Source organism: Nicotiana tabacum, chromosome 3 (genome assembly GCF_000715075.1).
Source record: "Nicotiana tabacum cultivar K326 chromosome 3, ASM71507v2, whole genome shotgun sequence".
Taxonomy (NCBI): Eukaryota; Viridiplantae; Streptophyta; class Magnoliopsida; order Solanales; family Solanaceae; genus Nicotiana; species Nicotiana tabacum.
The window spans coordinates 48,618,908-48,641,433 of record NC_134082.1 but is presented as its reverse complement, the minus strand read 5'-3'; the positions used below and the strand labels follow the sequence as shown (position 1 = coordinate 48,641,433).

Sequence of the window (22,526 nt, the reverse complement as noted above, 5' to 3'; positions counted from 1 at the left end):
GCGCATGGGGGACACATGTCTTGGACCCCTACACACGTGGGGTCCATGTCCTTTGAACAAGGACAAAACACATGGGGGAGGAAAATTTTAAAAGGCTGAAATTTTTGAAAAGGGGGGGACAGAACGTGAAAAGAAGGGGGGATTTGAAAAATGAAAAAAAAAAGCAAAAAGCTTTTGAAAAGAAAAAAAAGGTGGAAAAAGTTTGAAAAGGGGGGGACAAAACGTGAAGAGAGGGGGGGGGATTGAGAAATTTTAGAAGAAAAGTTTGAAAAAGCAAAAACTTTTGGAAGGAGAAGAGGGCTGAAAATTTTTGGAAAAAAGAGAGGAGAGAGAACGTGAAAGAAAGGGAGAAATACTTTTAAAATCAAAAAATGGGAAGGACTGTGGACCTTTTTCTTCGTTTGAAATGAAGAAAAAAAGGAAACAGTCCAGGACTTCTGGAGGGGGCCATTGCTTTTTCTTCTTTCTGTCCAAACGATCTCGCCACTTGCTTCCTCATCGTCAACCCCCTCAAAACCTCTCCATAACCATCCCGAACTCCCACCGTCGAACCTCCATAGTTGTCGGACAGAGAAAGCAACGGACACCAAACCATTCGTGCGTTGCTTCTGCTGCTGCCTCGTCAACCGGGAACAGCCACAACAACAACCTTCTCCCTCGTTTCCCGTCGTCAATACCACCCCAAGCAATGACCATGACTGCCTGAAACCGGCGACCACCCTCGTCCCTCCATGCTAATCCACCACAGTCCGTTCGACCTCCAATAGTTCAAATCCGAGTTTCGACTTGGGTTCGTTCAAGTTTCAGATTTTTTTTAAGATTATTTAGTTCATTTGATCTACTTTTCTGTTATGGTTTTTGGTTCTAAGTGTTGTTTGTAATCTCGTTCTGTTCATTTTATTTTTCGGATTATTGATTCTTTGTTTAAAGTGTTATTTTGTAATTTTGTCTTGTTCATTAGCTCTCCTTCTTCTTCAAGACCTTTTATTTGGTCAAGGTTTTTCTTCTGTTTGTTTGAGTGTGCGTTATAAGCTACATTCGATTTGAACAACTTCGTCGAATAGTTAGTTTATGACTGCTTTGTTTGGACAAATACAACATGAATCACTTCGTTGGTCTGTTTTGATGCTTGAATCATTTGTGTGAATTTGACTTAAGGATTGGTTGTAGCTGTGTAGTGATTTGGTGTAGTTGTAAATCAGAGAGGTTTAAATACAGATTGCTAAGAGTGAGGGCAAGACAATAATAATAGGGAATTTTCAGGGGTATTTTTGGGTGTTAAAAGATTAAAATGTTTAGTGTTAGTAGTCTGCCAGTTGAATATTCAGTGTATAATTAAAATTAATGAAATATTTAATGAAAAGGGAATTAGTAGTGCAGAATACACCTTGTCTGGTATCTTTAAAGGTGGAAAAATCAAAAAATAAGCATGGGATTAATGATAAAAGTGTATAGATGCACATGGGAGAGAATATACAGGCTGAAAGTGAAAAACTTTGAATAAATAATGTTTAGTTCTAGCCTATAAATAGGAGGAGTTGATATAAAGATAGAGGACTGGAAATTTAGAGAAGAAAAATTTTCAGAACTTAAAAGGGAGAAATAGGCTAATTTTTCAGAACTAAAAATCAGTCTTTGAGAGTTTAAAACTGAAAGTGAGGGCCTTTTCTTTACTACTGAAATCAGAACTTTGTTACTGCCTCTGTGGATTGCGTTTAGTGCTACTGATTTTCAGTCAGGCTTTCCGGGGTTATTTCAGTTTGGTTCTGACCATTGTTACATTGGTTATTGTTGGTTTTGTTGCTGTTATTTGTTGTGGGATTCTGTTGTTGTGCTACTGCTATACATTGTTGCTCCTGACCTCTTTTCTCTCTTATTGTAATTCGAATTCCAGGTACACATTCGAATCTTGTAGTGATAAAGCTTTGAAGTTGAAATACAGCAATAAAATCCAACCGTTTCAATAAAATAGATAGTAGACAATTTGGTCTATTTAGTTTTTCTTTGTGAACTGTTTTTTTTTTTGTATAATTGGACTGAAAAGAGAAGGAATTGTATAAAGGGTCATGCGCTGATATAACATGAACCTTTCAATTTTGTTAGATTAATGAGGTAAATCATGATAAGTAGCATATCTCTAGTTAGTTGTTTATTTTCATGCATATATTCAAGTAGTCCACAAACGAGATAAAGTACTTAGTCAAAACCCGATTAGTATTTCGTTTAGATGGTTAAAACTAATTTCCATTAATCCTCTTAAGTGATTATACTCTCATCAGTATTGGCATTAATTCATGTTACAAATAATCTCACATAGATAGATTGTGGACTTGATAAAAAATGTAAATGTAAGGTGGGTAGGTAGTGTCAACATTATAGTTCCAATAATAATAAAAAAAATAAATAAATAAAGGCCGTAGTCGATAATTTTATGTATTAATAACTAAGTATACTTACACTAATGTAGAGTAGTTTCAATAAGCATTTAGTATAGTTAAATTGCGAATACATTAGGGTTAATGAATTAGTCTATAGCTTCGATCATTTAGTTAACCTCACCACAGTTAAAAATGGCTAATTGTAGTAACGTTAGTCAATCTTGTACGTTTTTTTATATGCATAATTCCATTTTTAGTAATATTAGCTTATGGAATATGTTGTAATCTATTTTACAAGTTCAAGTACAATTTTCGTTAGCATCTGTTGTAATCTATTAATTAAATAAGTTACGGTTTTTTTTAGCATGTAATTAACCAGGATTTTTCTTTATTTAGAGACAAATAAAAAGAGAAATGTAGTTACTTTCCTTTTTTTAAAAAAAATAAAAAATAAAAAAAATAAATGAGACGAGCTTCGTCAAATAAAAACAATAATAAAAAAATTGCAGGACCCTCAGTAAAGGTTTAAGAAATTTTTTAGAAGTCGGGAAGGGCCGTTTAGCGAATTTCACGGCCCTCCCAAAAGATAATAACGCGCTAGAATCTTTAGGCGCGACTTTAGTAAATTACATTCCTAAATATGGGTGGGCATTTTATGCGGCCCGAATCCAAATCCTAAAATGTTGAATAGAGTGTGTCTAAGATTGCGGGTTCATCTGATGCGGCGCAATACGAAAACATACTTTAAACGGCGTTCACTCTCTCGAATAAATATGTATATGTAAAAGCAGTAAAAAGTAGAATCAGCACATAGGTTATTCATGTAAAAAATCCGATAATAGCTAAATGCAACAGTTGAGCGACCGTGCTAGAACCACGAAATTCGGGAATGTCTAACACCTTCTCCCGGGTTAACAGAATTCCTTATCCGGATTTCTGGTTCACGGACTGTTAAACAGAGTCATTCTTTTCCTCGATTCGGGATTAAATTGGTGACTTGGGACACCCTAAATCTCCCAAGTTGCGACTCTGAAATAAATAAACAAATCCGTTTCGATTATCCTCTAATTGGAAAAACTCCTTCACCCCTTTGCGGGGGCGGAAAAAGGAGGTGTGACGGCTCTGGCGACTCTGCTGGGGAGTGAACCCAGAATCTCTGGTTCAGGGTTCAGAATTCGAGCTTGGAATAATTGTTGTATTCAGCTTTATCAGATTTTGTTACATGATATGTGCATACTGTGCTAACTAACTGCTTTTACAACTTTGATATTTTGTGAACTGTATATAAACTGTGCCGAAACCCATCTCCTCTCTGAGTCTTCTGAATTGTGAAGAAGGGTGTACGGTGTACGACTTCTTTTCTGTCTAGTGTCAAGTCCCAATTTAGAACGAGGTTTGGATAAGTCGCAAAGCCGGTGAAGCTTCTGTATTCCCGGACTGCCGCCTCCTCCTCGGCTCGAGTTGTCCGCTCGGGTAAGCCAGGTCTAGAACAAACACCCAGGTTTTGAACCTAGAATAACTCAGCCTCATGCCAGATCCCTAGTAGGAACGCTTGTTTGCTTCATGTGCATTTTGACTTAGGGGACTCAACACAGGGGTTGGGTCCATCTAGGGCTAGCAACCTGAAACGGAAAGACCATCCGGATGCATCCTAATTGTTTTCTGTGCATTTATTTGCTCTGGCCTGGATGTTGACCGGTTTTTTGAATTTCGGGAATGTTAGAAAATTAAGAAAAAGAGAAAAATAGCAGTTGGAGAGTTAAATAATGGTTTTGAAAAGAAAAAAAACAATGCCCAAGTACTGTCAGAACTCTGGAAAAAAAAAGTTTTATTTTTGGTTTGTTTTACTAAAAAAAAAAAAAGAGCGAAAAAAAAAGAAAGAAAAAGGGTTGTTTTTTTTGTTCGAAAAATAGGCTGTTATATTGTTTGTTAAAAAAAAAGAAGATTTTTTAATTGGAAAATAGGTTGTCTGTTGAAAAAAAAAAGAAGAAAAAAGGGGTCTTGTTTTAAAAAGTAGTTTTTTTTATATTTTTGCTTATGAAATGTCAAAAATAAAAATGAAAAAAGAATCCTATTTTTAAAATAGTGCGGTTAATTCGCCTGAACTACGCTGGTTTGATTCTCACCGGATGTGAGATACGTAGGCAACCCTCATCGGGTCCAACCCCACCTTTTGCTAAAATATCCATAAACAAATAAATAATAAAAAAAAACATGTCAAAATTTTAATTCTGTCATAAAGAAGTTGGGTGACGTTGTTTTGTCAAAACATAGCCGAATGTTCCTGAAAGGGACGCCGGAAGGCTGACTTTGCATAAACAGCCACCTTTGGGTCATTTTTTAAGATTTGGTCCAGTTGACCCACACAGCCTTAAAAATCTTCGTCCTCGAGACGTTGAAAGGCCGTGTTTGCAATATTGAGTTTTCTAATTTGAAAAACGATAAAAAGAGTCATAAATAAGTCAGGTGATGTTGTTTTGTCATAAATAGCCGAATGTTCCCGAAAAGGACGCCGGAAGGCTGACTTTGCATAAACAGCCACCTCTTGGGTCATTCTTTTTAAGATTTGGTCGAGTTGACCCACACAATTGTTCTAATATATTATTGCTACGTTAAGTGTAGTCAATAATCTGATATGCAATCGAAAGTCGAGACGTATTAGTCTACAACATAAGAAAGTTTACATTGAACTTTCGTGACAATGAAACGGGTTTTGAAGTATTTGAAGTATACTCCAAATTATGCTTTGCACTACAATAAATATCTCTCGATAATAGAGGGGTATAGTGATGCAAATTAGATCACCGGTTCAACCAATTCTAAACAGTCAGTGGATGAGCGATGTCTTGGAAATCGTTTAAACAAATGTACATTGACCGCTCTACAGTGGAGGTTGAGTTTATAGCCTTAGAGAAGGCCGGTGAAGAAGCTGAATAGCTCCGGAATTTCTTGGAAGATATTCCATTTTGACCCAAACCTTTGGCACCTATATGTATACATTGTGATAGACAAGCAACAATAGAAAGGGCTAGGAGCATTACGTATAATGGAAAAAAATTTCATATACGACGAAGACATAAAAGCAACTACTCTCTAGGGGAATTATCTTAATTGACTATGTAAAGTCAAGCGATAATGTGTCTGATCCACTTATAAAAGGCCTAACTAGAGAGGTAGTTGAAAGATCATCAAGGGGAATGTGACTATGGCCGAGGACAAGTCATTGTGGCAGTAACTCTACCTAGAAGACTGGAGATCCCAAGATCTAGGTTCAAGGAGCTCAAACAAAGTCACTAATGATGGTTCAACATTGTCAAAAAAAATTTCTTTTTGGTCCATTCTCGTGATGAGACAATGTTCAGTACCAAGGATAAAGCGTTAAGACTTTTTAATGGTTTTTAAGTTTGATACATGGTATATCAAATAGTGTATCTACGGAATAACACATTTAGGAATCACCTATGTAAGTGTGAAGTGTAAGCCGCTTCAAGGAGAATTCTGTAAGGCCAGTTCTCTACGCACTTATGAACCATGTGGTGTTCAAGGCTGAAACGAACACAACAATGAGAACCAAAGATGGTTAAGGTTTGATTGTGTGACTTATGGTTGTCTAGGTATACACCAAAGCTCGACGGTTCAAAGATATCAATTCTACCGATTGACCGAGTATATCCAACATAAATTCACTACGGAAAGTTCAAATGAAAACCTACTTATCCAGATACGATTAATCCTTACTTGCGAATCACACTTTATTTTCATGCATGTTTTTACACATATGCCCATTCCCCATTCATGTGGAGGATTGTTGCGTTTTTTCTTTAAAGGGTGTGAATGGAAAATGGAAGAGGCATCTTTTGGATTGCAAATCTCCATATCACCCTTCCTTTGTCTATAAATTTAGAGGCTTGGACTCATTTTTTAGAGATGAAAAAATCTGAATTTTTTTTCCTTGTTTTCTATATTGTTGCATTATTTTTAAATAAACATAAGTGTCAAGTGTGATTTGCTCCGTCTGTTGAGTTCACTGAAATTATGTAATTTCGATTGCCAGTATTGGAGAATAGTTATTCCGTTCTATCCTGGGAGGAATTAATCCAAAATCTTGGGCAATAGTGAGGGGATTAAATTCCTTAAGGATACACAAGCAACTTATGGACTCGAAATTAGTTTTTCTGTTTTGTTTATTAAACTAATGTTTCTATGTTTCTCTGATTTTTTGATTTTTAACACAGTAATACCTACAGGCACTTCCACATTTAAATTGATAGATCAGGATAAACAACTGATTTGCCATCAGGATATGTTACTTTTTTTTTATATCCGTGGCATCTAGGCCACAAGATATGTTACTTTAACGGGTTCAACTTCAAACTTCTTTTCACAGTGCACTGAAAACATAGTTACCATTGTGTTCAAAACAATACTGGCCTTCAGTCAAATCTGTGCCTTCATACTCTATGAAACATTCCTTGTTTTTGGTGTGATGGCTGAATGTGCACCATTAATGATGGGGGCAAAACAATAGTTTAGGTGTGCACTGAATAAACCGAGCCAAGTTCAGAGGGTTCCTATATGTTATGCTAATATTAACATGTCACAATATAGTTTCTAGTGCTACTGGCAGCAATTCCATTGCATGGTCTGAGAAACAGTCAAGTGCATATCATGAACTTAAATCAGTGGGTGCATAAGCATGTGTGTAAAGTACCACTGAGCCCACTACTCGTTTTGCGATGCGTACGAACTTAGTATAAACTATATTTTTTCTTAAATTTTTGAACTTTCAACATAGAAGACAGAAGTAGAAAGCAACGGATTGGAGGCGGGCGCGCTAATGGAAATTGCAAGACAACAACAAAAGAACCCAGTGTAATCCCACAAACAAGGTGTTTAAAAAAAGAGAACCCGGACCAATGCATCTACCTTTGAAAGAGGTTGTAGGAGCTACTAGAGCAAGAGCACCAGAACGAATTGAAGTGCTCCTTTCTCAATCAACTTTGTCCATTTTACCAGATTTTGTTTACTTATAATGCCAAAAGGTGGTAGGGTGAGAGATCTACTCTCAAAAGCTTATTAACCTTATGATTCATTTTTGGTAACATGCCAACGTCCAACATGTGTACTGTTGCAGGAAATTTTTTTTTTTTTTTTTTTGTTCACGTAATGCAGAGATATTTTAAGGTATATTTGCACATCATCAATTAGTAAGAGTTTGCTCAAATTGTCGGTCCTAAAATCCTTTGATATTAAGATGTAATTCTCACATCAACAATGTAAGGTAAAGACATTCTATCAAGCCGCAAAAGCTAAATCCAAACATCACTCTAGCAAAGAAGGGATGTGTCTTAGTTTAGTCTCAAAGACAAAATTATTTATTATAAATGGCCTAATTTATACTTCCTATTAATTGTCGTGATTACTAAATATATCCCGTCCAAAATAGTGGAGTACATTTTAGAGAATGAAGATATAATTAATTACTTTTTTCTATTTTGCCGTAGTATTAAATGTTCTTGAAAGTAAAAATATTGATTACATAGTATAAAAAGCTTAAAAGTGAAGAGTATTGGATAAGGGTAAAGTAGTCAAAAAAGTTTTCTTATTAATAATTTCTTTAAAAACATGTAAAAGAGAAACAAAACAACTAAAATAGAGAGGAGGTAGTAATAATTTATAGAACTCAAATTCTATTTTATATTTTTCGGAGACTTTTACGTTTTTATTTACACTTCACCTCCAATTTTACGAAGGATTAAGAATCTTGTATCAGCCAATTAATAACGAGCTGTGGCTTGTACGATAGAACATCACCCGTGAGAAAAGCATAGATTTTACCGTCGCATTCGAAAACTCCAATGATTCAACTCAGAATTTTAGAAACAAAGAAAAAAAAAACTCAGAATTCAGAACATGAGCTTTGGACTTTCGAGTCTCGAAAATGTGGGTCCCAGCACCTAATAAACACACAGTTGTCATGTTTGGATTAGGGCAGAAACTACAAGAACTGGTAACCACTACTGCTAAGCACCTTTCATTCGTTCCACCTACAGTTCTTTGCAAGACTGCTCCCTTTTATCAATTTCTAGACTAGATCTAGAATCACTATATCAAATCAAACAGAAGTGCTAACACTCCATAATTACTATACTCAGCCCCCCAAAAAAACAATCAAGCATCTAAAAATATTGGAAAAGGATGAAAAAGCAATGAAATTCGGGATGCGTATGAGAAGCAATAGAGACATACCTAAGCTTGAATTCGAAGAAGGAATAGCCGGAGAAGAACACTTGTGCAGAGCAGAGAGGCAGAGAGTGGCCAGAAGGTTCGGAGAAAACACGTGAAATGTTTCCCGAAACCTAAACCCGGTTTTAGCCCTTGTTCATGTGAAAATTAGGGGCAAGGATGCCATTTCCTTCTTAAAGAAATGAAATTTTGGGTAGAGAAGTGAAGTAAGTGAAAAAGTGACAAATCCTCTCTTCCTTTATTATTTTCTTTTTATTAAGAAATGTAGTTCAAAGTAACAAAATAAAAGGAGAAAAGATAACTTTCTTATTTCATTAAGTGTTCAAATGTATTCCATCTCACATTTCATGCCTCTGTTTATACTGGTACATATGAAGGTTACAAAATGATTGTCTCAAACATGACATTAACAATTGAGATCATGGGGGAAGATCATGGGTAGGAGTTATGGAGGTGTGGAAGTTACAATCATAATGGTGATGAGTAGTGGGAGGTTATTTACATCATGGGTGAAAGTAGCGGGAGTAGTGGACATCTACATTTTCTAAAGATTTTATAACACTCCCCCTTGGATGTCCAAATAATAGATAATATGCCTCGTTAAAACCTTACTAAGAAAAAATCTCGTGGGAAAAAAATCTTAGTAAAGGAAAAAGAGTACACATATCTGTAATACGCTTTATTTCCTGCCTCATTAAAAATCTTACCAGGAAAACTCAGCGGGACAAAACCTAGGTTAAGGGAAAAAAAGTACAGCGCATATCTTACTCCCCCTGATGAAAAATATCACTTTATTTCTCGAAGACGCCGCATTCCAATCTTCTGTCTCAACTTCTCAAATGTTAAGGTTGGTAAAGCCTTAGTGAACAGATCAGCCAAATTTTCACATGAACGAATCTGTTGAATATTAATTTCACCATTTTTTTTTTAAGATCATGCGTGAAAAAGAACTTTGGTGAAATATGCTTTGTTCTATCTCCTTTGATGTATCCTCCTTTCAGTTGAGCAATATAAACAGCATTGTCTTCATATAATGTTGTTGGATTATCCTTTTTCGTAAGAAAATCACACATTTCCTGAATATGCTGAGTCATTGATCTCAACCAAACACATTCCCGACTAGCTTCATGAATGGCTATTATCTCAGCATGATTTGAAGATGTAGTAGCTATTGTTTGTTTCATTGAACGTCATGATATAGATGTACCTCCATATATAGACAAATAACATGCATCAGCATAGTCAATCGTTTCTGACTTGAATTCATTAGAATAAAACAATCACATATCTATGGTTCCCCGAAGATATCTAAATATATGGTTAACACCATTCCAATGTATTCTTGTTGGGAAGAAGCTGAATCTTGCTAATAAGTTTACTGCAAAAGCAATACCTGGTCGAGTATTATTGGCAAGATACATCAGTGCCCCAATTACACTAAGATATGGAGTTTCATCACCAACGAGCTCTTCATCATTTTCTTGAGGCCGAAATGGATCTTTATTTATATCAAGCAATCTCACAACCATTGGGGTACTCAATGAATGTGCATTATCCATGTAAAATCGCTTTAAAACTTTTTCAGTGTATGTTGATTAATGGACAAAAATTCCATTTGGTACATGCTCAATTTGTAGCCCAAGACAAAATTTTGTCTTACCAAGATCTTTCATTTCAAATTCTTTCTTCAAATATTCTACAGCTTTTGAAAGCTCTTTAGAAGTGCCAATGATATTCAAGTCATAAACATACACAACTATGATGACAAATTCATATCCAGGCCTCTTAATAAAGACACAAGGGCAAATAGGGTCATTTTTATACCCTTCCTTTAGCAAATACTCGCTAAGGCAATTGTACCACATCCTCCCTGATTGCTTCAATTCGTATAAGGATTTCTGAAACTTTATTGAACAAGTTTCTCTTGAACCTTTATGTGCTTCGGTAACTTTAAATCCTTCAGGAATTTTCATAAAAATTTCATTGTCCAGTGAGCCATATAAGTAGGTTGTGACAACATCCATCAACCGCATATCAAGCTTTTCATGGACTTCTAGATTTATTAAATACCTGAAGGTAATCGCATCTACCACAGGAGAATATGTCTTCATATAATCAATGTCAGGCCTTTGCGAAAACCCTTGTGCCACAAGTCGTGCTTTATATCTTACGACTTCACCTTTCTCATTTCATTTTCGCACAAAAACCCACTTGTACCTTACTGGCTTGACACCTTCAGGCGTTCGGACTATTGGTTCGAAAACTTTACATTTTTCGAGTGAACACAATTCCGCTTGAACTGCGTTTTTTCATTTTGGCCAATCATTTCTCTGTCTACAATCATCGACAGATTTTGACTCAAGATCCTCATCTTGTTGCATTACTTCAACTGCAACGTTATATGCAAAATTATTGTCAATAACAACATTATTTTGGTTCCATTTTTTCCCCGTAGAGACATTACTTATTGATATTTCTTCATGTTCATCATTTCCAGGTACTAGAACCTCCTGTGAGGTCTTACCAATTATTATGTCTTTATGCTCCTCTTGAGCAATTGCCTTCATGTTATGATCAATTTGATCATTTGCTCCTTTTCTTTTTCGGGGATTCTTATCCTTGGAACCGATTGGTCTACCACGTTTAAGGCGTGGCCTAGACTCATTTGCATCATCATACTGTCCATCTGGGACATCAACTCGAATTGGAGCATTTACAGCTGGAATATGCAATTTAGTAACCCGTGGAAGGGTAGTAAATGCATCTGGCAATTGATTTGTAACATTTTGCATATAAATGATCTTTTAAACTTCTTGTTCACATGAATTTGTACAAGGATCCAGATGAGATAGAGATAATACGTTCCAATCTATCTCTTTTTCCAGCTGTTTATTTTCTCCTCCTAATGTTGGAAAAACTGATTCATCAAAATAACAATCAGTAAATCTGGCTGTAAACAAATCTCCTGTCATAGGCTCCAAATATTTAATAATAGAAGGAGATTCATAACCAACATATACTCTCAACCTTCTTTGGGAATCCATCTCTGTGCATTTTGATGGAGCAATTGGAACACATACCGCACATCCAAAAATTCTTAGATGAGAAATATTTGGCTCCTGACCAAAAGTCAACTGTAATGGAGAGACTTTATGATAACTGGTTGGCCTTATACGCACAAGTGCTGCTGCATGCAAAATAGCATGTCCTCACACTAAAATAGGAAAGTTTTGTCCTTATTAACAATGGTCTAGCTATTAGTTGGAGGCGTTTAATCATGATTCTGCTAGACCATTTTGAGTATGAACATGAGCAACCGGATGCTCAACTTTTATTCCAGTGGTCATACAATAATCTATAAAGGCCTGAGATGTAAATTCACCAGCATTATCAAGACGAATTATCTTAATTGCATAATCTGGAAATTGTGCTCTTAACCTTATTATTTGGGCCAACAATCTCGCAAATGTTATATTATGAGTTGACAATAAGCACACATGTGATCATCTTGTAGATGTGTCTATCAAGACCTTAAAATACTTGAATGGTCCACATGGAGGGTGTAAAGGCCCACATATATCACCCTGTATACGTTCTAGAAATGCAGGGGATCCAATCCCAACTTTAGCTGCTGATGGTTTAATAACCAATTTTCCTTGAGAACAAGCAGAACAAGAGAATTTCTTAAATTGAAGAATCTTCTTGTTCTTCAATGTGTGCCCATTTGAATTCTCTATTATTCTGCGCATCATGTTAGAACCGGGATGGCCCAACCAGTCATGCCAAATGATAAAATCATTAGAAGTAGTAAACCTTTTGTTTACTATGGCATGCGATTCAACCACACCAATGTTTGTGTGGTACAACCCAGAAGAAAATGCAGGTAATTTTCCGTACACATATTTTTTACCCGCTTTTATTGTAGTACTATAAAGGTATTCAACCTTTCCTTTGTTTGATATCTCAACATGGTAGCCATTTTGACGAAAAGCTTTGAAACTCAACAAGTTTCTTTAAGACTTACCACAATACAATGCATTATCAATAGTTAATATCGTTCCTCCAGATAGTAATAAGGCCGCTCTTCCAGAGCCCTCAATCAACTTTGTACTACCGGATATTGTATTAACATAGGCCTTTTTCATAACCAAATAAGAGAAAAAAAATTCTCTTAATATTGTATAAGTTGTAGCACTATCCAAAAGACATAAATCTTCATTACTCATCTTGGATCCAATTGAAGACTGGGGAATTTTAATTTCTTCATAAAAAAATAAAAGTATATCATGAGAAATACGAAAAAACTAACAACAACATAAGACAACTTAAGTACTACTTGAAAATAAAAATAACATTAGACGAGACAAAAACATTAAAAATAAAAATAACAACATAATTGCATTCCCCAGTAAAATGATCAAACTTTAGTTTTTATCTCCAAAGAAATCTTCAACTTTCAAATGAGTAAGATCATCGAGGCCTTGAAAATCATCATCATTCAAAACAAGATTTGTCTCGGCATTGTCATCATTTTTATTTGAAGGCCCTGCCTCAAAATTATTTTTAAAGGTCAAGTGAGACTTCACGGGGGCATTAGCAGAAGATGCTCTAACATTATTTATCTTTCTTTTGATGGAGTTTTGATAAAGCCTGACAAAATGCTCAGGTGCACGGCATACAATTTTCCAATGATCTTTCATGACACAACGGTGACAGTTACCGCTTTTGCCTCTTGAAGGATTGTTTTGAGAACCCATATTGTTCTCTCATTTGCCATGACCACCACAATGACGACTATTTTATCGTCTCTTATCATTGTCATGCCCACGTACATTCATATGTCCATGATTATTATTCTGTCTTTTTCCAGACTTATCATGTCTAGCTGCCATATTCGCTTCAGGAAGCGGAGATGACTCTGTGGGACAGGCTTCATGATTTTTCAGCAAAAGGGTATTATGTTGCTCCGCCACCAGAAGGCATGAGATCAATTCAGAATACTTTTTAAAATCCCTTTCACGGTATTGTTGTTGTAATACCATATTTAAGGCATGAAAAGTCGTAAGAGTCTTTTCCAACAAATTCTCATCATTCATAATATCCTCACATAATTTCAATTGGGAAGTTATTCGAAATACAACAGAGTTATACTCACTTATGGTCTTAAAATCTTGCAACCATAAGTGCATCCACTCATATCGAGTCCTTGGCAATACCGTAACCTTAAGGTGATCATACCTTTCCTTCAAGCCAATCCATAATTCAAGTGGATCTTTCACTTTCAAATATTCAACCTTCAAACCTTCATCCAAATGATGACGAAGGAAAATCATGGTCTTCGCTTTGTCTTGGCTTGATGCCTCATTACCCCGAGTAGTGGTGTTACCAAGGCCTTTAGCGGCTAAGTGAATCTCAGCATCGAGAACCCATGATAGGTAATTCTTTCCAGAAATGTCAAGTGCCACAAACTCAAGCTTTGACAAATTCGACATAGTGAAAACTATCAAAGATGATAAATAATTAGAAATCATTAGGATAATAGCGTAAAGAATCTTAAAAATTGACATAATATCAAATTTGTGATCTATATACACTAAAGTGATAATTCTATAGAAAAGAATACTATTTGTTTCTTCAAATTATTCGTATATCTTTAATATTAACTAGAACAAAAATGTCTTCTAACTTTAACACAATTTCAAATGTCGAACAACGTAAAATAAGTATTCTTCTCTCAATTAATTCTATTAACATGAAAAGTAGCAACTTTCACATGACAATCATACAAATAACTTAAAATAAAGAAACATAGAATTTTTTATTTTTACATATACCTAAAGATGTGAGAAATTATAAAATTGAATATTAAAGACACTAATCATGAAATCAAAATATACAATGAAGAAAACAAAATGAACAAATATACTTGAACAACGAAAAGAGCCCAGCTTCGTGCTGATAATGTATTAAGAAACGTAGCTCAAAGTAACAATATAAAACAAGAAGATAAGTAGAACAAGAGAAGAAGAGATAACTTTCTTATTTCATCAAGTGTGTTCCATCTCACATTTCATGCCTGTATTTATTCTATTACATATGAAAGTTACAAAATGATTGTCTTAAATATGACATTAACAATTGAGATCATAGGGGAAGATCATGGGGAGGAGTTATGAAAGTGTGTGAGTTGCAATCATAATAATGATGAGTAGTGGGGGTTATTTACATCATGAGTGAAAGTAGTGGGAGTAATGAACATCCACATTTACTAAAGATTTTATAACACTTTTTTCTTTTGTGGATTAGATAGGAAGGGTCGAATTAACATTTTTTTGTACTATTTAAATTATATCTATATTTTTGGGTTTTCATGTAAATTATATATATCATCAGTTAATTATCAACTACACATCAATAACATATTTGATTTTGGTCAGTTATGTCAATTGTCTATATTAATTAATTATCAATTACATATCAATAACATATTTGATTTAGGTCGGTTATGTCAATTGTTGATATAGATTCATAATTATTAAGATTCATTTAATTATAATCATTTGCTGTTGTTTTTTTGAGCCGAGGGTCTCCTGGAAACAACCTCTCTACCCTTTGGGGTAGGGTAAGGTCTGCGTACATATTACCCTCCCCAGACCCCACTTGTGGGATTATACTGGGTCGTTGTTGTTGTTGTTGTTAATTATAATCATTAATAATTTATCTTTAAATTAAATTGAGATAGCAAAATCTTACACTTCTCTCTACGAGAATGATAACTTAATTCCAACTAGTTGTTATAGCTAATAAAGATTTTTTTGGTTCCATTTTGTTCACTTCCTTCCTAAATTTGGAAAGAGTTTATGTGATTTAAAATTTCTCTCATTTACTAGGATTGCACCTACAACACGTGTATTTGAATAGAAAAATGTGTGTGTGTGGTGGGGGGGGGGGGGGGGTTGAACTGGAAATATATTAAAATATCAATCATTTGCTTTCCTTTTCCTTAATCCTAACACCCAATGCTCCAACTTTGAGTTGAAGTTTAGCAGCGTTGGAAAGAAAGATGGAAAGAGGGAAGGTAATAGTGGAAAAAGTAGGAGGAAAATCAACAGTGACAAAGTGCTTCTCAAAGTATCCCCTCAAATTCATCATCCCCAGAAAGGTCTGTTAATCCTTCAAGACCTTCTGGGATTATTATAATTCGGCATAATTTCCCAAATTTTTGATATTTACTGGAAATGAACCTATGTAAATCAATTGCACTATACCTGCAATTACATTGTTTCTTCTGCCATTGGAAGTGATAATTTTGATTTGTTTTTCTCAATTTCATGGTTCGTGTTAGGTGGGTTCTTCTGAAACAGATGCTGTTTGGATTTACACCATCACTTATGGTGGAGGAATTGTCTCTGTAAGTCATCTGCTCCCCAACTCTTCTCCCCCCTACCCAGTCCCAGAACCCAGGATTGTAAGTTTGTTCTTAGGAAATTGTGGCTGTAAAAAAACAAAAAGATTTTCTTACTAGCATTATGGTGGTTCACTTTCAGGGTTTTATTTTGTTGAAGACATAAATACAACAACAATAACATACCCAGTAAAATCCCACTAGTAGGGTCTGGGGAGGGTAGGATATACCTTACCCCTACCCCGGAAGGGTAGAGAGGCTGTTTCTGAGAGACCCTCGGCTCAACAGGAGATATAATAAATTCAAAAAGACACGAAAGGAGAGATAGGTAACAACAAAAAAGCAAGAGAAGTGATAATAATATCTTAAAATAGACCAAATAGGTGAAAGGGAGTGCAATAATAAAATCATATGCAAAATAACAAAATAGTGCGAACATAACATATACCGCTAGCAGACCTAGGCATAACTCTATCAGACTACCCTGTACAAAGAGGGAAAAACTATGAACTACCCCTAGCCTACAACCCTAATGCTCGACCTTCACGCTTTCCTATCAAGAGCCATGTCCTCGGAAATCTCGAGTCGCGCCATGTCTTGCCTGATCACCTCTCCCCAATTCTTCTTAGGACGCCCTCTACCTCTTCTCGTACCTTCCAAAGTCAACTGCTCGCACCTCCTAACCGGGGAATCTATGGTTCTCCTCCGCACGTGTCCAAACCACCTAAGCCTCGCTTCCCGCATCTTGTCGTCCATAGGAGCAACGTCCACCTTCTCCCTAATAACTTCATTCCTTATCTTATTCCAGTTTAGTATGCCCGCACATCCATCTCAACATCCTCATCTCGGCTACATTCATCTTCTGGATATGTGAATTCTTAACTGGCCAACACTCAGCCCTATATAACATAGCCGGCCTAACCACCGCTCTGTAGAACTTACCTTTGAATTTCAATGGTACTCTCTTGTCACATAGGACTCCAGATGCTAACCGCCATTTCATCCACCCCACCCCAATGCGGTGCGTGACATCCTCGTCGATCTCCCCATCACCCTGGATAATAGACCCTAGGTACTTGAAACTTTCTCTTTTGGGGATGACTTGTGAGTCGAGCCTCACCACCCACATTAAATTAAATTAAATTCGTCGTTGAAGACATAAATAAATAAATTAAATTGTGCCCTCTTAAACACCTTAAGCTTTTAGATGAAATAATCACACATTTCACCATTGTATCATAGCAGACAAAGATCCTTAGCTAGAGTCTTGATAAGAATGGACGTTGGGCCTAACTCAACCCCAAAAGCTAGCCTGTGAGGTGAGGATTGCCTAAGACCATATAAGGAGACCAAGATACCCATAACCCACCGATGTGGGACATAACTCAACACTCCCCTCACGCCCAGGCCTGCAACTGGAGCGTGGACAATATAAACGGGGGCCCAACATATGTAACAATAAACTGGGATGGGCTTGACTCTGATACCATGATAAGAATGGACATTGGACCTAACTCAACCCCAAAAGCTAGTTTGTGAGGTGAGGATTGCCTAAGACCATATAAGGAGACCAAGATACCCATAACCCACCGATGCGGGACACAATGGTGACAAAGTGCATCAACGTGAGTTGGAGACAGGTGCTTCAACAAAATTGGGTGTTGGTGACAAAGTGCATCAACGTGAGTTGGTGACAGGTGCTTCAACAAAAATTGAGTGTTGGTAACAAAATGCATCAACATGAGTTGGGGAGAGGTGTTTCAACAAATTGCGGGATGGAGACATCTGCTTCATCAAAAGTGAGAGTCGAAGAGAAGTGCTCCAACATAACTGCACAACGAACAAGTCAGACGTATACAACTTTGAATTACGGGAGAATGTTGGAAAACTAATTCAAAATTGTAGTAGGAAACTTTAGTTATTTAGGATTTGATTTATTTAATTCATGTCTAAATATGATTTGTTGTTAGAATAAATATAGGAATAGGCTTTCATGTTTCTAATTGAAATAGGTTTCATACTATTATAAATAAGGGTATTGATAGCTTATTTTATGTGTGGAGGAAATAAAGAATTGTAGAATAAAATATTTTCCTTCAAGTCTCGACTCCATCTACTATCAAAAAGAATTCTCACGTGCGTTGGCTGAAGAAAATAATCAGGCTTGTACATGAGAGAATTGTATGATATCTCTAACAACTTAAGCTTTTTGATGAGATAATCACACATTTCAATAATATTTATTCTGTGTATATGGTTAAAGCTAATGTAACATTGGTATGTGTTTGCTTCTAGGGAGATTCTATAGCATGTGATATTACAGTGGGAGATGGTTGCACCACTGTTTTGACCACTCAAGCTTCTACTAAGGTTAAAGGCTTTGGAAGTTTGATTATTTGTAAATAGATAGGTTGATTACTTCTTCATGCATAAATGTTCTTAGCATGGCGCTTCGGAGCTTCTTACACGTTTTATTGATATAGTAAAATTTCTGCTGCAGGTGTACAAAGCCGTGGGATCGAAGAGCTCTGAACAAGTGTTGGAGGTAATGCAATTATGAGGAAATGTGTTATAAATTGTTCTTCTTTGTGTGTTTTATAGGTTTAGATCTTCTTAGTGCATTGTAGATTGATTCCAAAAGTTTGGTCCTTGTCTACGGCAAGAAATTCTAATATCTACTGAATGCATACAAACAAAAAATCAGGTCTTAGTAACAAAATTATTTTATTGAACTTGATGATGCAGAATCAGTACACGAATGATAAGTTTTGGAGAGATAGCTGAAGGAGAAGAAAAAGGAAAAGAAAGGGAAAAATGAGAACGATTAGGTTGAAATTGTGTGATAGTGGAGAGTTTGAAAGATTTTGTGTTAGTTAATAGGGAAACATCACGAGATGATAGATTGTTTTGGGTAACTTTCTATAGTTAAACTTATAAATGAAAAGACATGAAAAAAGGATACATAACAGCTTCCACTTCTAAATACAGCCATAAGAAAAGGACACTATAGTGTGATCGTTGGCTCTAAATTATATAATAAGGTATCCATCTGACATTCTTCAACGCCAGTTCCAATTGATTAGGAACAAGACAGAGGATATATAGCTTAAATTCTCTTTTTTGGTTAACGGATGACCGATAATGAGGCTTATTGGAGAACATCTAGCAAGTTCTAAAGAGCATATCATTATCTTCTTTTGGTTATTTGTTCTTTTCTTTGGGCTCATTTTAACTGTCTCGTTTGATGCCTAGCTAGAACTCTTAGTAAAAGTGGCTGTTTATGCCATGCAGTAGGCAAGAGTAGGAAGCAATGCCTTTTTGGCTGTAATTCCAGATCCAGTCACCTGTTTCTCCACAGCAAAATATTCTCAGAGGCAAGTGTTCAAAGTTGTCTCAGACTCAAGCTTGCTTCTTGTCGACTGGATAACTAGTGGCCGTCATGAAAGAGGAGAAAAATGGGACTTTGATCTTTATAAGAGCACGAATCACATCTTTCATAATGGTGATGAGCCTTTATTTCTTGATACAGTAAGGTTCTTCCTTTTATAAGTAAGGTTCTTCCTTTTATCAGTCCGGAATTTTTTACTTAATGTATTGCAAGTAGCATAAATTCTTTAATAAAGTAAAACTGTATCAGCTGTTTTTCAGTCTGCTCTTTCCGTAGCAAGACATCTGGATGATAGTCACATAAGTATGAGTTTCTCCTTCAGGCTATTTGAAATTTAAAAATACTTTGCGGTTTTTGCCTTAAACCTGTCAAGCAATTCTTTTATTGCCTGCATGTCAAATTAAGAGTTTATTGTTGTTTTTTCTCTTTAACTTGACTCCTCTCTTGCATAACTTGCTCTGACTAGCAATATTAACATGATCTGGATATTCAGAGTGACTCGTGAAGATCATGATTTTTCGTTGTAAGCTGCAGCCGCTTACTGTTTTACCTTTAATCAGGTATTCTTAGAACAAGGAACACATGCAGGTATTGCTGAACGTATGCAGGACTATCAAGTGATTGCAATGGTGATACTATTGGGGTATGTATAGGTTACTCACCGTGTACTTAAAAAATCTTTACTCCCCTGTTGTCATTCTTTTTCCTGTTTCTTATGCAATTTTTACGTTTTAAGTCCACATTTCTCTTTCTTGAATGAAAAGGAAGGAAGTTGCATAGACCTATCCATTTTTTGTTGCTTGTTTGCAGGCCAAAGTTGAAGCTTATTCAAAACCAAATCCAGGAAGATGTAAAGAAAATAATGTCTCAGAGTTTACACATGCCTACAATTGGTTCAAGACAGTACAGTAATAGACATACTGATCACTGCTTGACCAAACCAAGTTTTGTTGCTTCCTGCAGCATATTTGGTCCAAAGGTATCACCCACCGACACCTACTCCATTTCTCTAGTTGCCTGTGAATTTCAGGTACTAGTGTTTGAGCATATCCAGTTGGTCTTTTAGCAGATAAGACCAATCCTTTTTTTTCCAATTAATGTAGCATACTTAATACGTTTTAAGCAGATGTCATTTCTATCTGCTAATTGCTTTAAGAACAAAATCAACCCCAGGACGTTTCAATTCGGGTTGTGCAAGTGTTGCTTTCTTTTTCTCTTTTTTTTCCCTCACTTTTTGGCCCCTCTCCAAGTTGGTCTCCAGACTTCAAAATACCCGCCCTATTTAAATTTAATTGCTACTCCATTATTTTCTGTAGGGAACATAAAATATTAAGTTTCTCACTTCTCACAATTTTGTTGTACTGAGCTGTAATAGTCACAAAATATGATACTGATAATAGTACCATCACCTAACTTTTATATCCGTTAGGCATCCTGTTAGGAATTTTTTTCTACTGCATTTTATTTCATTTCATAATTCCTTTAACAAAGTGCTGTGGCATTTGATGAAAATATTGTTTACTACTGTCTAAGAAGTAAATTTTTTTGGGGAACAGTACTATAATCCAAACTTGCTCTTCTCATGCTGTAAATTTTGCCGAAAATGAAATTCATGTGACCATTTTAAAGTGCCACCAGAATTCACTTCCATGCTATGCTAAAGAACCACATAAAGATGGCATGTTACATTCCCTTCATAAGAGATTTTCACTTGCAGGGAATAGGTGTTGTTACTCGAATTGCTGCCATGACAACTGAATCAGTTTACAATTTTCTGCAACATCAGTTGTCCAGTATGGAGCCACTACTTGGTGTCAAGCCATATTCTTAAGCAAGTCGATAAACATTTTCCTGTCAAATACCATGTAGGTAATGTTTGTTCTATCAACCCTTTCCGTTTTTGTCAATATTCAATAGCCAGTTTGCCATTTTGTTTGTAATCATCTGCAGAGAGTTGATTGGATGTATAGTTGTTTTGCATCCAGATTGACAACCAGCACTACTGTTCTGGTCATGTTTTTGTGCTTTATGGGGAAATAAAAATGGTATAGGATGCATGAAACTAACCCGGGTCCTCAATATTCTTGAAAATGCAATTTGTCAACTGCCATTCTTTTTGCCGTTTTGCATAATTAGCCAACATGGAAATAATGGCAAGTCTTCTTTTATTTGGAACTAGTTGAAAGGAAATTGTGTACTAAAGTTGTTCTTGAGTGCAATAACAAATTCTTTGGAGCTAAATCAGGAGAAGATCTTTTTTCTTTTTTCTACTGTTGGTTGGTTAAAATTACTGTACTTTTGTTTTAGTTCCTTTTATCTCACTGGGCTTTGACATGTATTATAGTGTCTAAATGTTCACTAGCAGGATCATCCTAATTGCAGGTTTGAATAACTTTTCTTTTTTTAATATCAGGAGGAAAAAGTTCACACTGTAAACTGTCTCTGGCTAAGAATGCCGCGGATGGATCACTAGCTTTTGAACATCGGACAACCATTAAGGTGATTACTGTCATCAAGATGGAGACTAACAGTACCAGCTCAAGAGCGTTTAAATCGTATAATTAAAACTCTATTGTTTCAATCTTTCACCATGCCATCCAAATATGCTAGAATGTAACAGTGGAATCAACCTGCTTTTGAGCTCTTTCTAATCGGTGACGAATGCTTTTTCGAGACAGCTTTAAATGCAGTCCACACTTCTCCAGACCTCTCTATATTTACCAATTTATATCTCTACTAAAAATGCGAGTACTTTCATTAAGTAGTTCATGGTTTTCCTAACTATTTTAAGTTACTATCCATTTATTCTTGGTAAAATCTTCCATTATTTCATGATTTTCTACCCTTGCTAGGTAACTTAACTTACATTGTATGACATTTGTATGAGTTGCCTCATTGGATATCTGCATGATGTGTGGCTAATTAAGCAAAAAGTGTACAACTGATGGGTTAAGTCTTCTTTTTTTGGGGTTAATGAAGATAATATACAGTATTAACTATCTGATATTACAAGACGAGGAAATTTACAGCTACAGGTAGTATCAAGAAAGTTAAATATGAAAGGAGTTATAGCAAAATGGAGAGGACTATAATACGGGCGAAACTTCGC

At 35.9% G+C, this 22,526-nt stretch overlaps 1 protein-coding gene across 5 annotated transcripts; it reads left to right on the top strand.

Moving 5' to 3' along the window:
* Window positions 1-15,603: 15,603 nt before the first annotated feature.
* Window positions 15,604-22,141, top strand: LOC107780135 (urease accessory protein D). 5 transcript variants are annotated; one of them, XM_075249401.1, is made up of 9 exons: window positions 15,604-15,786; window positions 15,970-16,035; window positions 18,325-18,399; window positions 18,530-18,574; window positions 19,324-19,557; window positions 19,978-20,060; window positions 20,228-20,447; window positions 21,135-21,282; window positions 21,831-22,141. In XM_075249401.1, the coding sequence occupies exons 1-8, from the start codon at window positions 15,688-15,690 to the stop codon at window positions 21,246-21,248; spliced, it is 936 nt and encodes a 311-aa protein (XP_075105502.1). In that variant the 5' UTR covers window positions 15,604-15,687; the 3' UTR covers window positions 21,249-21,282; window positions 21,831-22,141. The 5 variants fall into 5 exon arrangements, with proteins under 5 accessions (XP_075105502.1, XP_075105505.1, XP_075105501.1 ...); XM_075249400.1 differs by having other exon boundaries at window positions 15,606-15,786; window positions 21,135-21,286; XM_075249403.1 differs by having other exon boundaries at window positions 15,612-15,786; window positions 20,228-20,396.
* The last annotated feature ends 385 nt before the right edge of the window (window positions 22,142-22,526 follow it).